At 39.8% G+C, this 19324-nt stretch overlaps 1 protein-coding gene across 2 annotated transcripts in view; it reads right to left on the reverse strand.

Annotated features, from left to right (window-relative positions):
* STK32B (serine/threonine kinase 32B) overlaps positions 1-19324 on the reverse strand; it is a 144128-nt gene that overhangs the window by 22126 nt on the left and 102678 nt on the right. For both annotated transcript variants that reach the window (XM_075040912.1, XM_075040903.1), the window contains 5 exons: positions 14947-15050; positions 10552-10668; positions 9405-9530; positions 2717-2848; positions 1873-1937 (listed from right to left, as the gene is read on the reverse strand). In XM_075040912.1, coding sequence (XP_074897013.1) covers positions 1873-1937; positions 2717-2848; positions 9405-9530; positions 10552-10668; positions 14947-15050 — 544 coding nt within the window. The remainder of the gene's footprint in view (positions 1-1872; positions 1938-2716; positions 2849-9404; positions 9531-10551; positions 10669-14946; positions 15051-19324) is intronic.

Consider the following 19324-nt stretch of genomic DNA (forward strand, 5'->3'; position numbering starts at 1 on the left):
TGCACTTCAAAAGTTTCACACCTGCTTCCCCCCTTATTAGTATTTTTATCTTTGAAAAATATTACAGAAGTCTCTCCATGTCCTTCTTCAGCTCTAATACAATTTAAAAAAGAAATGATTGTGGGCTGGCTTTAGACAATGCAGGATCTGTTGTAGATCTATACTAAATATTTTTCTTTTACCTTGTCAAAAAAAATCAAGTGATGACTGAAACACATGCTGTTCTGAATGAAGTGCATATGTTTTATCTTTTGCTTCCATTTTACTTGTACTCCATTTAAACTTCTCTTTGATCTTGCATCAGCCTCTCAGAGTCCTTTATAGCTTGTTGTTACTGTAGTTGTGCAATATGAAACAAATGAAAAAAACTTCCTATGCACTGCTAAAAAAGATTTAAGAATAACACAGTAAAATCACGTCAAAAGAAATCACTCAATGCTAGTGAACACACACAATAGGATTTTGAAATTGTTTTACAAAATCTGGTATTTTATTTTATCTTTCAAAAATTGCTGTATACTGGGTTTCCTTGATATATAGCTTTGGAGTAGGTGAGAGAGTCATAGCTGGAATGCACTAGCTGTATGAACAACTGCTTGGAAACACATTAAATTGATTTATCAATGTAATCTTTTTCTAATCTTGTTATTACAATCTTAATAATTTTGATTTTTGTGGGTTATTAAAACTCCTACAAAGTTCAGGCATTCCTTAGTTCACTGATAGTAGAACTGATTCAAAGAAGTCCACCAAGACCCTTCTGAAAAACTTTTATGAGCTGACTTGGTCTGGCTTTTCTTGTTTATGGCTCTTACATAAACATATGGATCTCTTGTGCTAGACATCACGCAAAATAACATGAAGAATCTGTCAGACCTTCCTTTTCTTTGTAAGTCCTCACTGTAGTTTCTGTGAGCAGTCAGTATTGGGCATAGACATGTCCCAAAGATTGTAACAGGAAAAATGGGGTTATCTATGGCATAATTTCCTTCATGACCACATGTTAACTGTGCAAAGTTGACAATCCCTTTCCCAGTTTTAATTACAGAAGACAGTAATTACCTGCTTTGTAAGCATTAAGTAATATAGTCACAACTTTTTAATTAATTTCTAACATTTCACAACTCCATTAGAAAGGCTTGCAGATATAATTAGGTCAAATAAAACCACTGAATATACTTGGATGAAATGCAATAATTTGACCAAAGACACAAACCACTCCCCTTTTATGAGCTATATCTGTTAATACAAACAGGTCCATAGTGTCTGCAACTCAAACACAGTGAACTATGTGAAATGCAGTGTATTAATTGGACCAGGAAGATTATTGACATCCTTGGGATTCAGACTTGTGTTCTATGAATTCTGGCTGAATCTTAGACTATGAAGCACTTGCTTCAAGTCTGATATAGTTTTAATATTTAGCTCTGTTGAAATAAATAATGTTGAAATAAACTTTTTTATGGTGGTGAAGTATGAATAGTGTTTCCAAGTCAGAACACCGCAGTTCATATAATTAAAATTTCATGAGCTATCACTTCCCTTGGTTTTGTTTGAGTTGTGAGAAAGCGGCCCCTTGTATTGTATCTCCTTTGCTTAATTGCTAACAGTTTCTCTGGAGAGTGTCGGTGACATTTACCTTATGTCTCTAACATACTTTCACCACAAACACTGCCGCTTGCTTTCAGAGGTGGAAGAACTACAAAACCATCACACCAGAGACTGTAAGAGAAAGAAATCAATGGAAATCCAGCCTTTTAGCCCCTGCTGCTGTGATCATTAATCACTTTTCCTTACACTGGGAGAAAAAAAAATGGTTCTCAAATTAATTTCAGTAGTGAATGCTAAACAGGCATTAAGAAATGCACTTACTTCTCTCTGTTGAATATGATGAATTCTTTCCTAACGGTTTCCAAGCACTGCTGCAGGTGTACGTTCTTTAAAAAACAGCATGAATAGGTTGATTAAAAAAGATGGAAAATCATATACAAAAATCACAACAACAGAAAAAATACTGAACAAAAAGGCTTATGAATGAATACTATCAAAACGCTTTTTGAAGACTCTTCAGAAGTGGGCCGTGCTGGCACAATCAATCTTTCTTCCTTTTGGAAGAAGTTCCCCACAAAGAATTCCTGAGGACTTTTATGTCTGATAGCTCTAAGAACAGCTTGCATGAACATTCAAAATCATTAGAAGCAGCAACAGAATTTATAAAACCTCACTGAAATTAAAATTCAAGCCTGGAAAATGATTATTTCTTAATCTTCTCAGAAGTTTAGACTGTTTATACAATGAGTGTTTCTACATGGGACACATTAGTCAAGACTGCCAGAGACAGCTTTAAAACATTTATGAATAATGAGCTTTTCACCGCATACTTTTCATTTTTGGTACTAGGAGTGGATAAATACTCCTTGTAACTATCTGTCCGTGTGTGGGAAGCATATTTACCAACTGGCAACACTTTTTCATACTTGAAAAGAGCATCTGTGAGAATCTTAAAAATTATTATAACTTAAACATGCTGTTACTATTTGACTGAAATAAATGGTTACTTTTCATCTTGCTTTGGAGATGGGTTATGCTATATGTAAAATGACAGACATAGAGGTCAAGTCTATTTTCAGAGATGATAAAACTGAGCTTAAATGAGTTTGTCTATTAAAAAGTGTAAATGAAATGACACTGACTGCAGTCACAGTCCACAGCTTACCAGTGGGCAGGTTTCCTTAGCTCCATCTTTGGATTTGTTTTTGGCAAGTCGCTTTTTCTTTTTATGGAGAGGCTTGGACTCTAAAATCATTTCTTCAAGTTCAAATGTAGGATCACAGTTCAGTCTTCCTTTCTGGTACAAAAGGATTGAAAGTTACTCTTTGAAGCATTATTGTGTTTTTGTAGTTTGCCTGGCAAGTGTTAATAGCATTAATAATGATCCTGCTTCCCAACCACATCTGTAAAATGAAAACTGTCTTTTTAGGCCTGGAGTGATGCTTGAAGTTTAAATAAGGGAGGTAAGATAAAAAATCATATTATAAAGCAATTATAAAGAGTTAGATCCTCTTCCTAGTTATATACAGATGTACTGCTAGAGTGACTACATTATGTCACCCCAATGAGAGAGATTAATCTGGCCCAGAGTCTTCATCAAAATATCAGTTAGTGCTGTGAAGCATAAATGGCAACTGTAATAGTGCAGGAAGGATGGGGAGTACCTCTAAGACCTTAGTTGGTAAAACCTGATTTTCTGAAGAGTTACAGGTATTCAGTTACCTAGCTCCTGTCCATGATAACAAAGGAAGGAGCAGGCCTTTTTTGGTTAGCAGCATTTGTATCAAAAAATGGTTCATAGAATCATAGAATACCAGGTTGGAAGGGACCTCAAGAATCACCTGGTCCAACCTTTCTTGGCAAAAGCATGGTCTAGACAAGATGGCCCAGCACCCTGTCCAGCTGAATCTTGAAAGTGTCCCATGTTGGGGAATCCAGCACTTCCTTGGGGAGACTCCTAGAGAAGAGAAGGCTCCAGGGAGACCTTATAGCAGCCTTCCAGTACCTAAAGGTGCCTACAGGAATACTGGAGAGGGACTTTTTACAAAAGCATGTGGTGATAGGACAAGGGGTAATGGCTTTAAAATGAAAGAGGGTAGATTTAGATTAGATGGAAGGAAGAAATTCTTCCCTGTGAGGGTGGTGAGGCACTGGAAGAGGTCGCCCAGAGAAGTTGTGGATGCCCCATCCCTGGAAGTGTTCAGGGCCAGGTTGGATGGGGCTTTGAGCAACCTGGTCTAGTGGAAGGTGTGCCTGCCCATGGCAGGGGGGTTGGAACTAGATGATCTTTAGTGTTCCTTCCAGCCCAAATCATTCTATGATTCTATGATTATTCCAATGGCTGATTGTTCTCATTGTGAAAAATTTTCCTCTTGCATCCAGTCAGAATCGCCCCAGGAGTACCTTGCACACATTACCCCTTGTCTTTCCAATGTGACTCCTTGTAAAAAGGGAGTCTCTGTCTTCTTTGTAGCCACCCTTTAAATACTGGAACATGGTGACAAGGTCTTGCCTAAGCCTTCTTTTCTCAAGGCTGAACAAACCCAGTTCTCTCAGCCTTTCCTCATACGGCAGGCTTCCCAGTCCTTTAATCATCTTTGTGGCCTTTCTTTGGACCCTCTCCAGCCTGTCCACATCTTTTTTGCATAGTGGGGACCAAAACTGAACACAGTATGCCAGGTGTGGCCTGACAAGCGCTGTGTAGAGTGGGATAATGATTTCTTTACCTCTGCTGGTGATGCCCTTGCTGATGCAACCCAGCATCCTGTTGGCTTTCTTTGCCACAGCAGCACACTGTTCACTCATATTGAGCTTGTTGTCCACCAGAACCCCCAGGTCCTTTTCCACAGAGCTGCTCCCCAGCTGGGTAGATCCCAGCCTGTGCTGCACTCCTGGATTATGTTTTCTCATGCACGAGACCTTACACTTGTCCTTATTGAACTTCATAAAGTTCATGCTAGCTCACTCTTCCAGCCTATCCAGGTCTTCCTGCAGGATGGCTTTCCATTCCAAAGTGTCCACTTCCCCACTGAGTTTGGTAACATCAGCAAACTTCATCAGGGTACACTTGATCCCATCATCCAGATCACTTATGAAGATGCTAGCGTTGGGCCCAATACTGATCCCTGGGGGACCCCACTTGTGACAGGTTGCCAGTTTGAAAAGGAGCTATTTACCACCACCCTCTGGGTGCTGCCTGTCAGCCAGTTCCCCACCCACCACACAGACCACTTGCCTAGACCATAACGCATCGGTTTCTCTAGGAGGAGGCTGTGGGAAACTATGTCAAAAGCCTTGGAGAAATCCAGGTAGACAATGTCCACTGCTTGCCCCACATCAACCGAGCAGGTTACTTTATCATAGAAGGCGATCAGGTATGTCAAGCACAATTTGCACTAGGTGAATCTGTGCTGGCTTTTCCCGATCACATACTTCATTCCAATCTATTATGCTTTTTCTACTCTATCCAATCTATTACGGTTTTTCTTACCTGTTACTTACATTACTTAAATAATCTGGATTCTCCATTTTTATGTTAATTTGTGATGCTTGAACCAAATCTTAAGATTCTTTGTTGTATCAGAAAGTCCTTTTTTAAGCAGGATGATTGGAAACACCATATCTATGTGGTTGTTTCCTTCCTTGATTCTTTTCAGATTCTTCCTTAATTCTTTTCAGGTTCTTGATTCTTTCAGATCTTTTCAGCATAAAAGTTTACAGGAGCATAGTGCATGCCTTGAGGGTTTTTTTTAGTTCTATTCATTAGTGCAATAAAGCCACATCATGACAACATTTGGGAAGAACTCTTCCTCTTATATTTAGGGATAAGAGCTAGGGTATGGCCGGAAATCTATGGTTCAGCTGAACCCAATAAATTTTAAAAAGTCACAACTTGGCATCCTAGTTACTGGATCAGTGTTTTGCTACTTCTGTCATCAGAATAAGAGGAGTTCCTTTCTTCTCCTCATTCTCTCAAAGCATTTAAAAAAAAATTGCAAACAATTTGAATTGTGTGGTGAAAGATCTTAAAAGCAGCCTGTTTTCCTCTGGGACTTTCAAGAGTTCAATCACACCATTATCACCATCAAGGTGGAAGTACTAACATAAGTCATATATAAATGGCAAATATTATTTAGCAACCAAAGATGCTAAGCAATAAAACCACATCAGAAACCACTTGTATAACTTGTGGTGTCCTACAATGAAACATTTGATTTAGAGATCACTCCATCATTTTTATTCCTAGGAAAATCGGTATACTCAATGTATAATATTAAGCTCTCTGATGCCTTTTCCTGTATACTATCCAGTCAGTTTTAGTAAATTTTTTTTTTATTAATGGAGGTTTATATCTTATTTACATTTATTTACAAATAAATAATTCTTTATATTTGATCAATATCAGTTCCTTTCTTGAGCATGTACAGTTTTAAGATTTGTTTGAGCACTTAAAAAATACATCACTTACTTACTTAAATTCTGAAGCTTTAAAAATGAACACAAATTACATTTAAGTAATTTCTTGCTTGCTTTATCAAATATTTAACAATACAAAAAAACTACTAACAATTTATGACTCCAAGCTGAATATAAAGAATCTAGGTAAACCATAAAGAAACACATGTACTAGTTAAGTAAGAAAGATGTTTCTCAAACTACAGAAGGAGAAATTCAACTATGGGACCTTCCTACCGCAGGCATCCCGCATGCCCTCTTGCCTGCAGAAGGCAGGCAAGCTCCTGACAATAGTAGCAAGTTGTCAAAATTTATAAAACTCTGTAGTTATAAAACACTCCCCAGATCACAGTGTATGTTGGCCCCAATTCACCCTCTCACCAAAGCCTGAAAACCAACAAATAATTTGTTGTGTGGCCCCGGGTTAATCAGTGAAGGTTTTGCTGATGCAACAGAGAGAGAAGTTTTTGGAAAATGCCTGGCCAAACTTGGTCTCACGAAACAGTAAATTTTACTATTAAAAGAAGTGTTGTGCTAGAAAAGATGCTTTGACTTTTACCTTCTCACTGTTTTTTCCTAACACACCTGATTGACCAGGTGGAACAAGCTCTGCAATATCAGCCTCTGTCCTGAAGTGTCTGGTAGAGCTTGTAATGGGACTTTCAGGTTAATCTTTTATCTAAAGTTACTTAGTAACTTATCTGAAAGTTACATTTATCTAAAGTAACTTTTAACTCTTATTTTCTTTTAAACATATAATACTATTTTGCCTCCAATATTACAGATTTCCCTGCAATATTATAGATTCTCACCAAAACACAAATAAGGTCAATCCAAATGTGAGAAGAATAGCTGTCTTTGAACACATGTTTAATGGCAGACAATTCAAAGTATTTCAAGAGGACTTCCTCTTTTCTCAGTCTCCATCACATTCAACATTGTCAACATCAACCACAGAGCCAGGCCACTTGGCCAATAGAGCACACACATAGGTTCCATAATTGCTTCTGAAATTACATTTAAAATTACTTTTTTCACCATCCTTAAGAAGTCAGAAAAATTATCTGTACTCTCTCAGGAGCAAAGTACTCTCAAAACAACGTAAATCCAGGTGGAAAAAAGCAAACAGCCACATGAGAACTGTGAATTAAGGAGTTAGGGTTACTTGTCTGTAGCCAGATGCAGACCATCACACACTTATCACAGAATCATGGAATCGTTTTGGTTGGAAAAGACCTTTAAGATCATGACGTCCAACCGTCAACCCACCACCACCATGCCCACTAAACCACGTCCTGAAGTGCCACGTCTACATGGCTTTTGAAGACCTGCAGGGATGGTGACTCCAGCGCTTCCCTGGGCACTTGTTGTGCCCCAGCTCTGGGTAGGCTGGGCGTAAGCCAGCTGGATGTGGAAAACTTGGAGGCCCTCTATTAGGTCCTATTACTACAGCTGAAGTGCCATACCTCACTGCTTAGGAGGCAGGCTTAGCAGGGTGGCACACATCGTGTTAGTTGGTTGTACACTCCTGGACCAAAGCGGGCTTAAGTCCAAACCTCAGGAGCAGAGTTAAGATAGAGGACACGGCCCTATGAATTCAAGCTTGAGTGGGAGCCAGGAGGAGACCGAGGAGATGTCTGGGGAAAGGAAACCACTGGAGCAGCAGCAGGAGCGGGCAACAGACTTGCCATCGGCAGGTCTCAGTAGCCAGTTTTGCTGAAGCAGATTGAAGTCATCTCTTTTGACTTTAAGTCCTAAGACATGTACCTAGGCACGACTGTGCTTTGCAGAGTCTGAGGCTCTCCTGGATCCCCATGCATGTTGTACCTTCAAGTATAGGGAACTGGATCCCTCTTGTAAAATACAAAGCAGGGTTGTGAAGTTTTCTGCATGCTGGCAGTTGTGGATTAAACTTTCAGCTAGGAATAGGAGGTCTAAATAATCTGTTGAGTTTTGTCTGAGAAGGAGTCAGCCCACACCTACGATATCTCAGAGAGCAGCTCTAACTTGAAAAAAAGGAAAAGAGGAAAAGCAGTCTCCATTCATCTTGTAGATCCACGCCACCACAGAGAATGGAGTTCACGGTCCACCAGGCCAGGGAGGAGCTTTGTTCTGCAGGGCTTTGCTTAGGTTAGCAAACTGGGCAAGCATAGAGGAAGGGCCTGGCATGGCACAGCAGTTATTCCAGCTGCAGGGACATTGAGTGAGAGGGAAGAAGTCCTGGCCTTGGTTTGGTAGATATGGCATTCACTTCTCAAGCTTTCAGCTTGCACCACCTTTGAGCCACAACATGAAAGGAAGGAATTTCAGCTCTGGTGAACATCGCTCTGAAGTGCCTAAGAGGGTCCTGCCTTTCTCTCCACCCATTGTGCCAGTTACCTCCTGTATTCCTGGTCTTTCCCCAAGCTCCCTGAGGGAAGCCCTGCTTGTCCACCCATAGCTTTCATCTCCTGCAGGACGTTGCTTCCAGGAAAGGCTCTGGTCAGGTGCCAAGAAGCACAGCAAACACTGCCAGCTCTGTCTTGGCAACCCACCCGGCTGCCTTTGCTCCATTAGGCAATGCCCTCTCGCCCTCAGCTTCTGCAGGGCTCGATCCTGCCCCCATCAGATTTAGCAAGAACTCTAATGTATGCCTGGATGAGAACAGGGTCTAGGTATTCCCCCTTCCTCATCTTTCTTTACAGCTGCATAAAAAAAGAATATAAACAAACCTTAGTATGCTACAGATGTATTGTTTGGAGAATAATTATGGTGTAGTATGACAGAACAAAGGGGAGAAGCATGGTAACACTGCAGTGATTGCTTTTTATTCATGGTCCTCAAATCCATTTAACTTACAAATGATCAAAATGGAAATATCCAGAAAATACCAACAAAACGGAACCACAGTAAAAAAGAAACCACCAGATTCCCTCACAGAATCTGGATGTTTTAGAGTAGGAAACTGTCACAAAGGAAATAGGTCAGTCTTTTGGAACAGTTTTTTTTAACTGAAAAAGGAACAGCACAACTGGGATATTAAAAAGTCTTGCAAATGTTACTCAGATGCCTAACTTTCAGAGCAGCAACAATCTTCTTGGTATTCTTTGGCTCGGAGTTAACTCTGACAATCATTTGCTCTAACAGCTGAAATGCAAAGTCTGGAAATTTTTTTTTTTTTTTTTTATTTGAAAGGGAACAAAAAGTGAACCAAGGTTAATTAGATTTTGTTGTGATCTAATGAAATGGGCCAAATTTTCCCTTAGCTGTGACTGAATAAATGAAAGGAGAATCCAAAGTAAAGCTTCAGTGAGAAGTAAATCATTGAAGAGCAATACATGCAAGCATAAACAAGTAAAACGGCAATGATAATTAAAGTCAGAATTTGCAAACACAGTTCACCTGGAATATCGACTTACATTAGGAACAAAGCCTGGGGTCACAGCTTTCTCTAAAACAGCATCCCAGTTGACATCAGCTAGGTATGGAGAGCTTTGGATGTCTGCAAGGCTTGAAAGACGGCACTCCGGGTCCTTAGTGAGGAGCTATGATCAAGCACAAGGCATTTTCTAAGGGACTGGATGCCATATGAAAGAGTAAATGTATGACAAACATAAATTGTATGATACACGATTTGGAGTAAGAAAATGGCTAGGGAATCTTCTAACACCTCTTGCAAGTCCCAGTCCAAAAAAAAAAAAAGTAATAACTCATATGATATGAAAATAATTTAATTGCCACCAGATGGCTGTTGCAGGCACAAAGTGTATAAATGTATTAGTAATTGTCCTGAACAGTAATAAAAGTCTGTTTACAAATACACAAGAGTCCAAGTGACATGAAGCATCACAGTTCAATGCCCCCTAACAATTTGTATTTCATCTTTAATTTATTGGAAGATATAGTTACACTGAGCATCCTGGCAGCAATTAAAATTACCCACCTCATTGCTCCATCTATCAAAAATAGATTGCTCATTGCTGCAAAGGAAATTGATCTTGTATTGCTCTATTTACACATTCACAAACATCTCCTGCTCAAATATCAGTACTGATAGTCTGAAATACCTAAAAGAGACAGATGAGCCTTGCAGCATGGCCAGAAAATTAAACCAAACAAATAACTGGGATTTGAGGAAGAAAGTGAGTTCCAGGGTTGTGATGCATTCAGAAAGAACCCTGTTTAGTGACATTTACAGCAAGTGGCTCGACTTTTCTTTTTGCAACTATAGCACCATGGGACAGGGAGAGTTACAGGGCACAGAGTGGGAATTACTGATCCCCAAAGTTTTGCTATCACTAGTGAATCAGTTTTAAAATAAACAAAATATTAGATTTCTATTTCTCTGAGGCCATGAAAACCCTGAGTCTAATCCTAAGAATAATCCAGCTTCTCAAGAGAAAATATTGCACCACCCACGTACAGGAAAATCTAGGAATAAGCACTGCTTTCTTACCCTTGAAATTTCGGCTACCTAATGTGTGTGCTTGCCTGATGCCTCTGCATTGTTGGGGGGCTTCTGGAAGAGGAGAGAAGAGCGGAGAGAAGGTGTTTGTGCTTTCTTACCTTTTTCAGTAGTGCTATCATGCCCTTGCACCATGCAGATGAGTAGTGAACTCTTTCTATCTTGAACATGTTGAGTATCTCATCGATGGGGGTGGCTGAATGAATTTCATAGGGCCTCTGGGATAAAGTTAAATCAATATCAAGTCAGCAAGAATGGATAAAAGAGTGTAGACAGTTCACATTTTCCTGAGCTCAGTATTGTTTATGCTGGAAATATCAAAACCACCAAAACATCTTATAACAATTTTGGAGGCTAATCCTTCTTTGGGTGTGTGCTTTTCTTTGGTCATAATGAATGTAATTACTCATAGATGTATTTTCTGTGCAAATTTTTCTCTCATGAAAAGAAGTATCAGTTCAAATGAGATGGCTGCATAATTTTGTTCCTGGGACATTCTGTGTGAACTGTGGATTATTTACCATTTTTTACTTGTAGTACTAGAATGTACTTGTGATCTAAACTGACAAAATGGAAGAGTGGTGGCTGAAGGGAGCTTTGTCATCCTGATTTTACTGAGTAGTAGATAGAAGAAATTAAAAAATGCTTACAAAAATCTGTGTAAGAACCACAGTAAAAAAGTACTCTGCAAATCCCAATCCTTCTCCTTTTCCCTTTTTGAAATCTAAAATTAACTTATTACATGGAACTATGGATTAGATGGACCTGCTGTCCTGGTTTTGTGCCTAAATTCTTTTATAGGTGAAGAGAAGCCCTAGTCTTCACAGTGCTTTGTTCATGAAGATTGCGGTGATTTATCTTTTACTAAATGTAGCATTTGGAAATGAAAGTATGACATATAAATTTATATACTTATTATTGTGCACATATTTTTTTAAAAACTTGTATTTGTGAAGCAAGTTGTTGGATAGAGTGTGGATTGCTTGTGAATTAAGTTGTACCCAGCAGATGACAAATATGTGAACTGTGATACGAGATCTGCAGCCAAAAGCCATCGTAGCAGCAATGTGCGAATTGGTGCACCATAATTCATACACAACATAGAGTTACCTCAACAGCAAAGGGTAGACACTCATTACCTTCACTAAGAACTGAATCATCCCTTGACTTTTGCTAGCATGTACAGGTACAAGATCATAATTTAAGAATATTTCTAGGTGTTAGTTATCTAATCTGATAGCAAATTAGAGCCACTCTTCATAAAGGCCCAGAAGATATTCTTATTTTGAGAAGAAGATTCATGCACATGTTTAACTTTGAGCATGTGTATGAAACCAACTCCATTCCAAGTCATCAGGATATTCTAAAATTAAATCCAAGGATTGCTTAAATCTTTTTGCTTTGATTCGCATTCTGTTAGTCTGTTGTCATTTAGCTATATCATGTCCATATGAATTCAACAGGACCTAAGTGCATGCTCTGAATACATAATATTCTTGAATCAGGTTCAAAACTGTCATTTGAAATAGTCTATCATATGCTTTTCCCTACCTGTGGTAATGCTGCCATAAAACAGCTATTAAAGACGAAAGGTTAACATTCTGTCTGTTGTCAAAAGTAACCTACTGCTGATTTAGACTTGATATAATGATGTGACCAATATGATCATTAAGCCAGAATTTACACCAATTGTTGGAAATGGTGACTTAGCTCTAAAAATAGCAACTTTAAGGAATAATGACTCTTTGAAAGAAGTAAAAAGTGAGAATAAAAATAAGAAAGTTTTTCTGTTAAGGATGTTTCTGCACATGCCTTTTTCCTCACTGGAAAAATCCTTAAAAACCTCACCTAATTTTAATTATTAGCATTCTGCAATCTTACTTGATTTTTTTTAGATTTGCAGAGATTTTTAATATTGTTCTTAGTTAATTTGAACTGTAAATACTCATAGAAATGGCCATTATATGCTTGGTCTTTTGAGATCCTTCACACCTATATTGCCCGTGTTTTTCAGCTATTCAATCCACTTGAGCATCAGACCCCTTCTTTTTTATTTTGTGAAAAAGGAAAAACAAAATCTGCTTTTTCTTTGTTCATGACGTTTTACCAAAGTTCATTGTAAACCATTCACATCACAGTGAAAGTCAAGTCGAAGGATCCCACTTACTACCTCTTTCCTTCACTTTGTCTCTGTTGAGAGCATGTTATACAGAGTTAGTGTAATATTTTAGCAGTGGTTTATGGCTTGGGAAAAGACTGACGTGTCATGGTTTGCATCGTGCAGTTTAATTTCCTGAACTTGGGGAAAAGACGAGCATTTCATGCAAAGCTTTACAAACTTGTGGTTTTGGTTGTCAGGTCTTTTACTGGCAACTGGCTAAGGAGAGAAATGTGCCTGCAACTTAGAAATGCTAGCGCCACTGGGCACAACCAAAAAACGGCCCAGACAGCTCTGTACTGCACGCAACCTCAAATGATCAAAATAACTCCTCCTTTTTAATGCTCCTTCCTTTCCTCTTGCCTTCCCCATGCACTAACGCTCCGACTGGAGCAAGTCCTCTCTCCGGTGGCCCTGCCCAGGGCAACACCTTCCCCTTTCCCCGGGGCTGCACCGAGCGCCCACCCCGCTGCTCTGGGGCGATGGGGGTCTCTTCTCGCTGCTGAACAAAGTGCTGGGGGGGGAGCGTGGAGGAGGAGGGGGCTGCCTGCCTGCAGGTTTAGCTTGCAGCCTCTTCGCGGCCATCTGCAGGGGGCTGCTGCCGCAGATGGGGCTTTGGAGCTCACCGCTGTTGCAGACGGCAATAAGCACATTTCCTCAACCCGCCGCTACTTCTCTTGTCATCACTCCTGTCAGTTTAGGCCTTGTCTAGACTAGAAAAATACAGAAATGCAGTTCGGGGAAAAACACACCTTTTCCTAGGCTGTACAAAGGCGTGGGCTGCCAAGCCACCCTCTGGCTTGCTCAGTGGGCAAGAGCCGCTCTTCAGGAGAAAACAAGCAGCTGGCTTGGTTGACTGGAGCATAGACAGATGGTAATGTTTTTATTTAAAAAAAAATAAATTGATTCAGTCACAGCTTTGCTTTGTCTGTAGCCAGATAGACTCATTCAGAGAAGACTGTACAGATCTTGGCAAACGGATACCATTCTATATGATTTTTCATTTATAAAGTGACCAGGTATCTTTTGTGATTAGCCTTGGGAGTTCAGCTTTCCTTGTGCTGCTTTCTTGGAGACACTCATTGGTGAAAAGGTTGATATAAAACCAGCAGGATGTTCCTTTAATTTATTATATGTGCAGCTAGTACTGCCGTCTATGACTAGGGTTGAGAATGTATTATGCTTATCCCTGCCAGACCTTGACCATTCAGGCTTAAGTTTTCCATCCTGGGAAGAATGTCAGCTTAAAAACTCAGTAATTTTTGAGAATGACAGTAGACAAAAATTGCAAAGACTTTTTTTTTTTTTTTTTAAAGGTTTTCAATATTCCTGTGCTTTGAGAGCAGGTACCAAGGTTTGGCATGGGAGAGATCTTCGTATCAGGAGCATGACTTTTGCCATTTCTATGGAAATAAAAATAGCTGGGCCCAGTTTTAGGCCTTTGAAAAATGTAGCTTCTGGATTGAAGTAACAATATGCAGACACTCTAAAATGTAGGTTTCCATCTAAAAATTGGAATAATAGTTGTTCTTTATTTCTAGTTTCCCTTTTCTGTCATCCTACATGAAACTGAGAGATCTTTGTGGGATGGATTGTCACAGAGTACCTAGCAGGACAGGGTAGCAGTACTGTGTTAGTGTCATGAAAACAAATAGTCCTCCCTTAAAAACAGCATACTGCAATGCAATAAAATCCTCTTTCCAAAATAGGAATTAAGAATTAAAAAATGCTGCTACTTTAGCTACATGTCATTATCCTGAAATAGTACCTAAATTACTCTTTTCCATAGGGAATAGTAAATATTTAAGCAACCAAATTCAATCCTTTGAACCAAATGGAAAAGAATTTTCCGTTATCTTCTGTGATATTTGACCATGCTCAGGAAGATTTTTCATTAAGCTTAATCACATAATTGATTAGATAAGTAACAAGTGCACTGGCAGATAAGCATTTTCTGTAGTTGGGCCAAGCATCTTAGAGTATTACATTAGGTCTTTTAAGGTATTAGCCAAGAGAATCAAAGATGTAATAAAGCCTGAAGTAACTCAACTTCTATTTGAAAAAAACCCCCATTATTTCCAGTTCAACATTGTTGAGAAGCCATTAAAGCATTAGGCCTTTCCTTAGCCAAACTTAGCAAAAGTTCGTAATGTAATTGAGAGTGAGGTGAAACTTTCCTGAGGATGCTTCCAGCTGGGAAGGACTCAGGACAACATTCCTGACCTGAACCACAGTCTCATCCACTCAAATTTTATGGAGGGTGCACGCAGGGGCACTGCAAACTTTGGGACTTCTGTCAAACAGTGTGTTAAATAACAACAAAACCTGTCGTTCTTACCCAACCCCTCAGTAATTCATATGCTGTGATTCCTAGTGACCACCAGTCTACAGGGTACGAGTATCCTGGACCTCCATCCATAAAGGCCTGGAACACTTCTGGAGCTAAAACAATAAATCAAGTTTTAAAAAGACATTATATTAAGGTCAGATTATGGATCATTAATGTTGACAGTTGAAAAATGAATGAGGACACAATTAACTGGAATTAAATACATTTGTAAACACAGCATTTTCAGGATGCAGTTTCAGTGCCTTGGTTTGCTGGCAGTGAGTGCTTTTGTACAACAAAGGGTGTGCTGGTTTGTGTGTTTGGTTGCTTTGCTGAGAGGAAAGCGGTGGTGTAACCCTGGCTGCGCTCCTCCATCTGCACGTGCAATACTCTCATTTGCTGCTCTGCCAAAGCAAGGGTCTCTAAGGATATATCTACACTGGGTTTTGACCAACCACACGGGCAATGCTGAGCTGAGGGTTATACCACATCTTTTGCTGCAGGATCACCATGTTTCACCTAATGTTGAGCAGAGCTAGAGGCGGGAGAACAGTCAAGATGGTCCAGACCTTGATCCTGGATTGGCTTTATGCCCAGCTCTCAGATCAAACCCCATACTTTATCATCTGCATTATGTGCTTCTGGGGAGCCTTCATGGGTTAGGGTGTTTTTGAAAGCCAGTAGTTTTATATATTAATTCCTACCTGGCCCATCTGGGTTTTATGTTATGTGACTAAAACAGAGTAATGGGATGGGAATTCCTGAAGTGTCACTTGGAATATTTAGGGTAAAACGCAAACATTTTATGGGACAAATATTTGCAAGCAAGGTGATTCTTTGTGTCTGATGGATATGTTGGGCATGGTAAATCTCAACCTTATTCTACACTTGAATAGAATTAATCAAAGGGGATTTACAAGTATTCAGATTGAGAATGCTAATTCAGTCCAAATCCTGACACTGACTGTATGTTGTGAGAAACTCTGTCATGACTGGAAATAAACACCCTGTCAATAAAGTAATGAATTCCCTAAAAATAATTATCTGGGGGGGAGGAGAGGGAAGATCTTTTCAAAACAAGGATCCAGTTAGCTAATTTCAGCAAGAAAGACATAATAAATAACGCCACTGTGGTTTCTTCAGAAAACCATATATAAATAAGAGAGGATATGAAATGAAATTAAATGAAATGAAAAGTCAGTCATGCTTTTCTAATTATTTCACAGCAGAATTCAGCACACTTTGTGAAAACAGTACTTTCCCTGGGGATTTTCTAAACAACACTATCACTAACCGTAACAGCCTGCTAGATTGCAATTACCGTGTAAACCTCTTCTGGTCACAATACTGAATCTAATGTACCACATTACCACCTGATTACCATCACATCACTTTCTAACGGGCATACTGCAATGAATAATGTAATCTGGTCACACTTACTTCTGACTGGCAGTTTGGGATTTAACTATGGCATTTAAAGAAGCACCTTTAATTAAAGGAAAGGCATTCCTTCCAGAGGAGTTGTTGCAGTCCTTCCATCATTATGGATGGCAAACTAACAAAACCTCTAAATAGGATTGGTAGGAGAACTGCAGTCACCTAAATAAACATTTTTCCCAGAATACATGTGTTTGGAGAATAGCTGATCAGTGGATCTCTGGCGTAGTTAAGCTTGTGCCGTGATCCAGTATGGTAAGAATCAACAATGCCATAACAGTCATCACACTGAGTTAGCTCTGTCTCACCTCCAGATAATATAGCTTCACTTGGCATGCTGTATCTCCAGATGCACTTCAGATCTTGTTTGCACGTTGCTGGGGATCTGTGTAGGCACAACTTACATGTGTGTGGGCTATCACATAGATAGAGGATAGGCAGGATTATTTTGTGTTACTTCAGTGCATCATTGCACCTAAATTGCACATCAGGCACCAAAGTCATATTTTGAGTATCACTGTAAGCACCTTGTAGTGAACGTTTGCTTTATTTATCCATATTCATTATGGGTTTTGCCTACTGTGACTAGATGATGTATAATATCTCATTACAGAAAATAGCCTTTGTGGATTTTTTACTCAGTTGTATAGGTATACTATTTGTTTCACTCTTTCTTTTACAGCTTTAACATTGTAGTAGTGTGAGGGATCACTATCAGATTTTGTGAGGTAGAGATGAAAGTACTTGATTGATGCAACCTACAACATTGCCAGAATGGTGCAGCTGTTCTGCTAGTTCAGTGACTGAGTTAGCCACTTTTATTTTATATTCTTGTTCTAAAAGCTTCAAGGTCAACTCATGCCACATTAAGCAGATCAGCAGAAAATGCTTTCTTTTGCTGACTGGCCCTGGTGTTTTGAAGCTCTGTTTTCTCACCTTAAGCTGATGGCATCCTGAGATCAGAAAATGGGCAGTTAGGCTCCTAATTTTTAAAGCAGATAGCCCCTTTTCCCTTGCTGTGGCAGTACGATTTGCAGTCCAGCTGGACTCCCTCTCTGCATTCAGTCAGCTCCAGTGAAGCGGCTGTAGGCACCTGCTTCGCAAGATGAGGGGGGGACTGACAGAAAGTGCAATAGGATTTACAGTATCCTATGTACAAGTTTTTTCTCTGGGTGAAATCTCAATCCTGCTGAACCCAAAAGACCTTTCCCCAGTTTGGCAAGGCTTTTAAACACCAATCTCACACTAAGCTTGTGCTTAATGTGTCTAAAAGCCTTTTTGACCTGAGATGTTAGGTGCAAACGAAGGCCTCCAGGCTGTATGGCAGACTTCTGGAGTTTGCCTGCTCATTCAGAAACGTACCATCATTTTACACAAAGACAAAAGATCCTCCAAGTGATGAGGTTAGCCAAGCTCTGAAGAACTAGAGCTGTGAAATACAGAACAGAACATTAGGTTCTGCTATAAGAAATAACTATGTCAGGAGAACTAATTCAGAGTACAAACCAGCTAGGATAAAAACAAATAAAAAATCTGAAAGGGAAGTTAAAATTCTACATTGATTTTCTTTAGGATTGTTATTGAAATAGACTATCTGTAATCTTTTAAAATTTGAATTTGATCTCAGGCTCAGCTTGGATAGCAGTTCTGCAGCCTGCTGTGGGTAGGTTCTTCCAAAGGATGACAAGATTTGAGCTTGCCAGCTTGGAGCAAGGGCAACAGCTCTGCTGTGTGCACTCTTTCTACACACATGCTCTCTTATCATAACAGATTTAAGAGGAGAAGAATACATACATCTTTTATGCCCGTGCATCTACCTAAATTCAAGGATTCTGCCTGCAAAAGTTCATTCATGTGAACAAAAGTGAGAAAGTGCATGTAAGAACAAGACTTTCAGATCTTTTTCCTCAAGCAATTTCTACTGAACAAAGGCTTTTCAGGAAAATATGCGGTTTTAATTCTGGGTCTGATCCTGCAGATTCTCTTGGCCGAGGGCTGTAGTTACTATCACATCCAATTAGAGGGAAGGCAGTAGAAGTTTGCATGGTGGAAGCACAGCTTTTAAATAGTGAAGCTAAATCAAGTAGTAGCAAGTCTAGCAGCAAGAGTGAATTCAACAACAAGTGGAGAAGTGATGCAATTGGTAGGTCTTACAGGTCCTCACAGCTCCCCATGAGCAAACGCCTTTGATGTGATGGAGAACTGCTTTACTAGAGCTGCCCGTAAGAGTGCCTTCAACAGCGGCAACCTGGTCCAGACTCACTGCTCACCCTGCTTTGAGCAGGAGGTTGGACTAGAGACTCCTGAGGCCCCGGCTGACATGAATCATCGACAATCCTGCCATGCTGGTGAAGCTCAACCACTTTCTCACAGCGCATCTGAGTGGGGTGATGAAGGGTTCCAAGGCCAGAAGTGTCAATGGGACCTTTACAGCCTCGGCACTCATCGTGAACTCCATGGGCTCTTCCCCTCCGCTCAGGAACCTGGAAAACCCGTCACCCAAAGTACTAGGGACTTTTGAAAGTCTGGATCTCATAAGCAATGCAGTCTTTTGGTTTGGGGAATTACTCTTCATGTGTGGCAGAAGTGTGATCCGACACCTTTCATGCAAGGCGTTGGTAATTACAAAGACAGTATTTCAAAATTAATGCCATTCCAAGCTGGGACATCTGTGCTAATTTTAACAGGGCAAGCAATAAAATCAGGAATGTTTCTGTGTCTCGAGTGATAATGAGTAAATGTACATATTTAACTTCAGCAACTCACCATGCTAAAAATCCTCCGATTGCTTTTTTCTTTTCTACATCTATATTTTTCTCTTAATAATGTATTTTCATGCTTTGACTGTTTATCTGCTTTGCATTCTTGAAAGATGACATAAAATGAACCCACCTTTGTGCTGCATTAACTGTGCTTCAGTGCATTCCTTGGTTGTCCCTAATACATACAT

Source organism: Buteo buteo, chromosome 1, assembly GCF_964188355.1.
Source record: "Buteo buteo chromosome 1, bButBut1.hap1.1, whole genome shotgun sequence".
NCBI classification, from domain to species: Eukaryota; Metazoa; Chordata; class Aves; order Accipitriformes; family Accipitridae; genus Buteo; species Buteo buteo.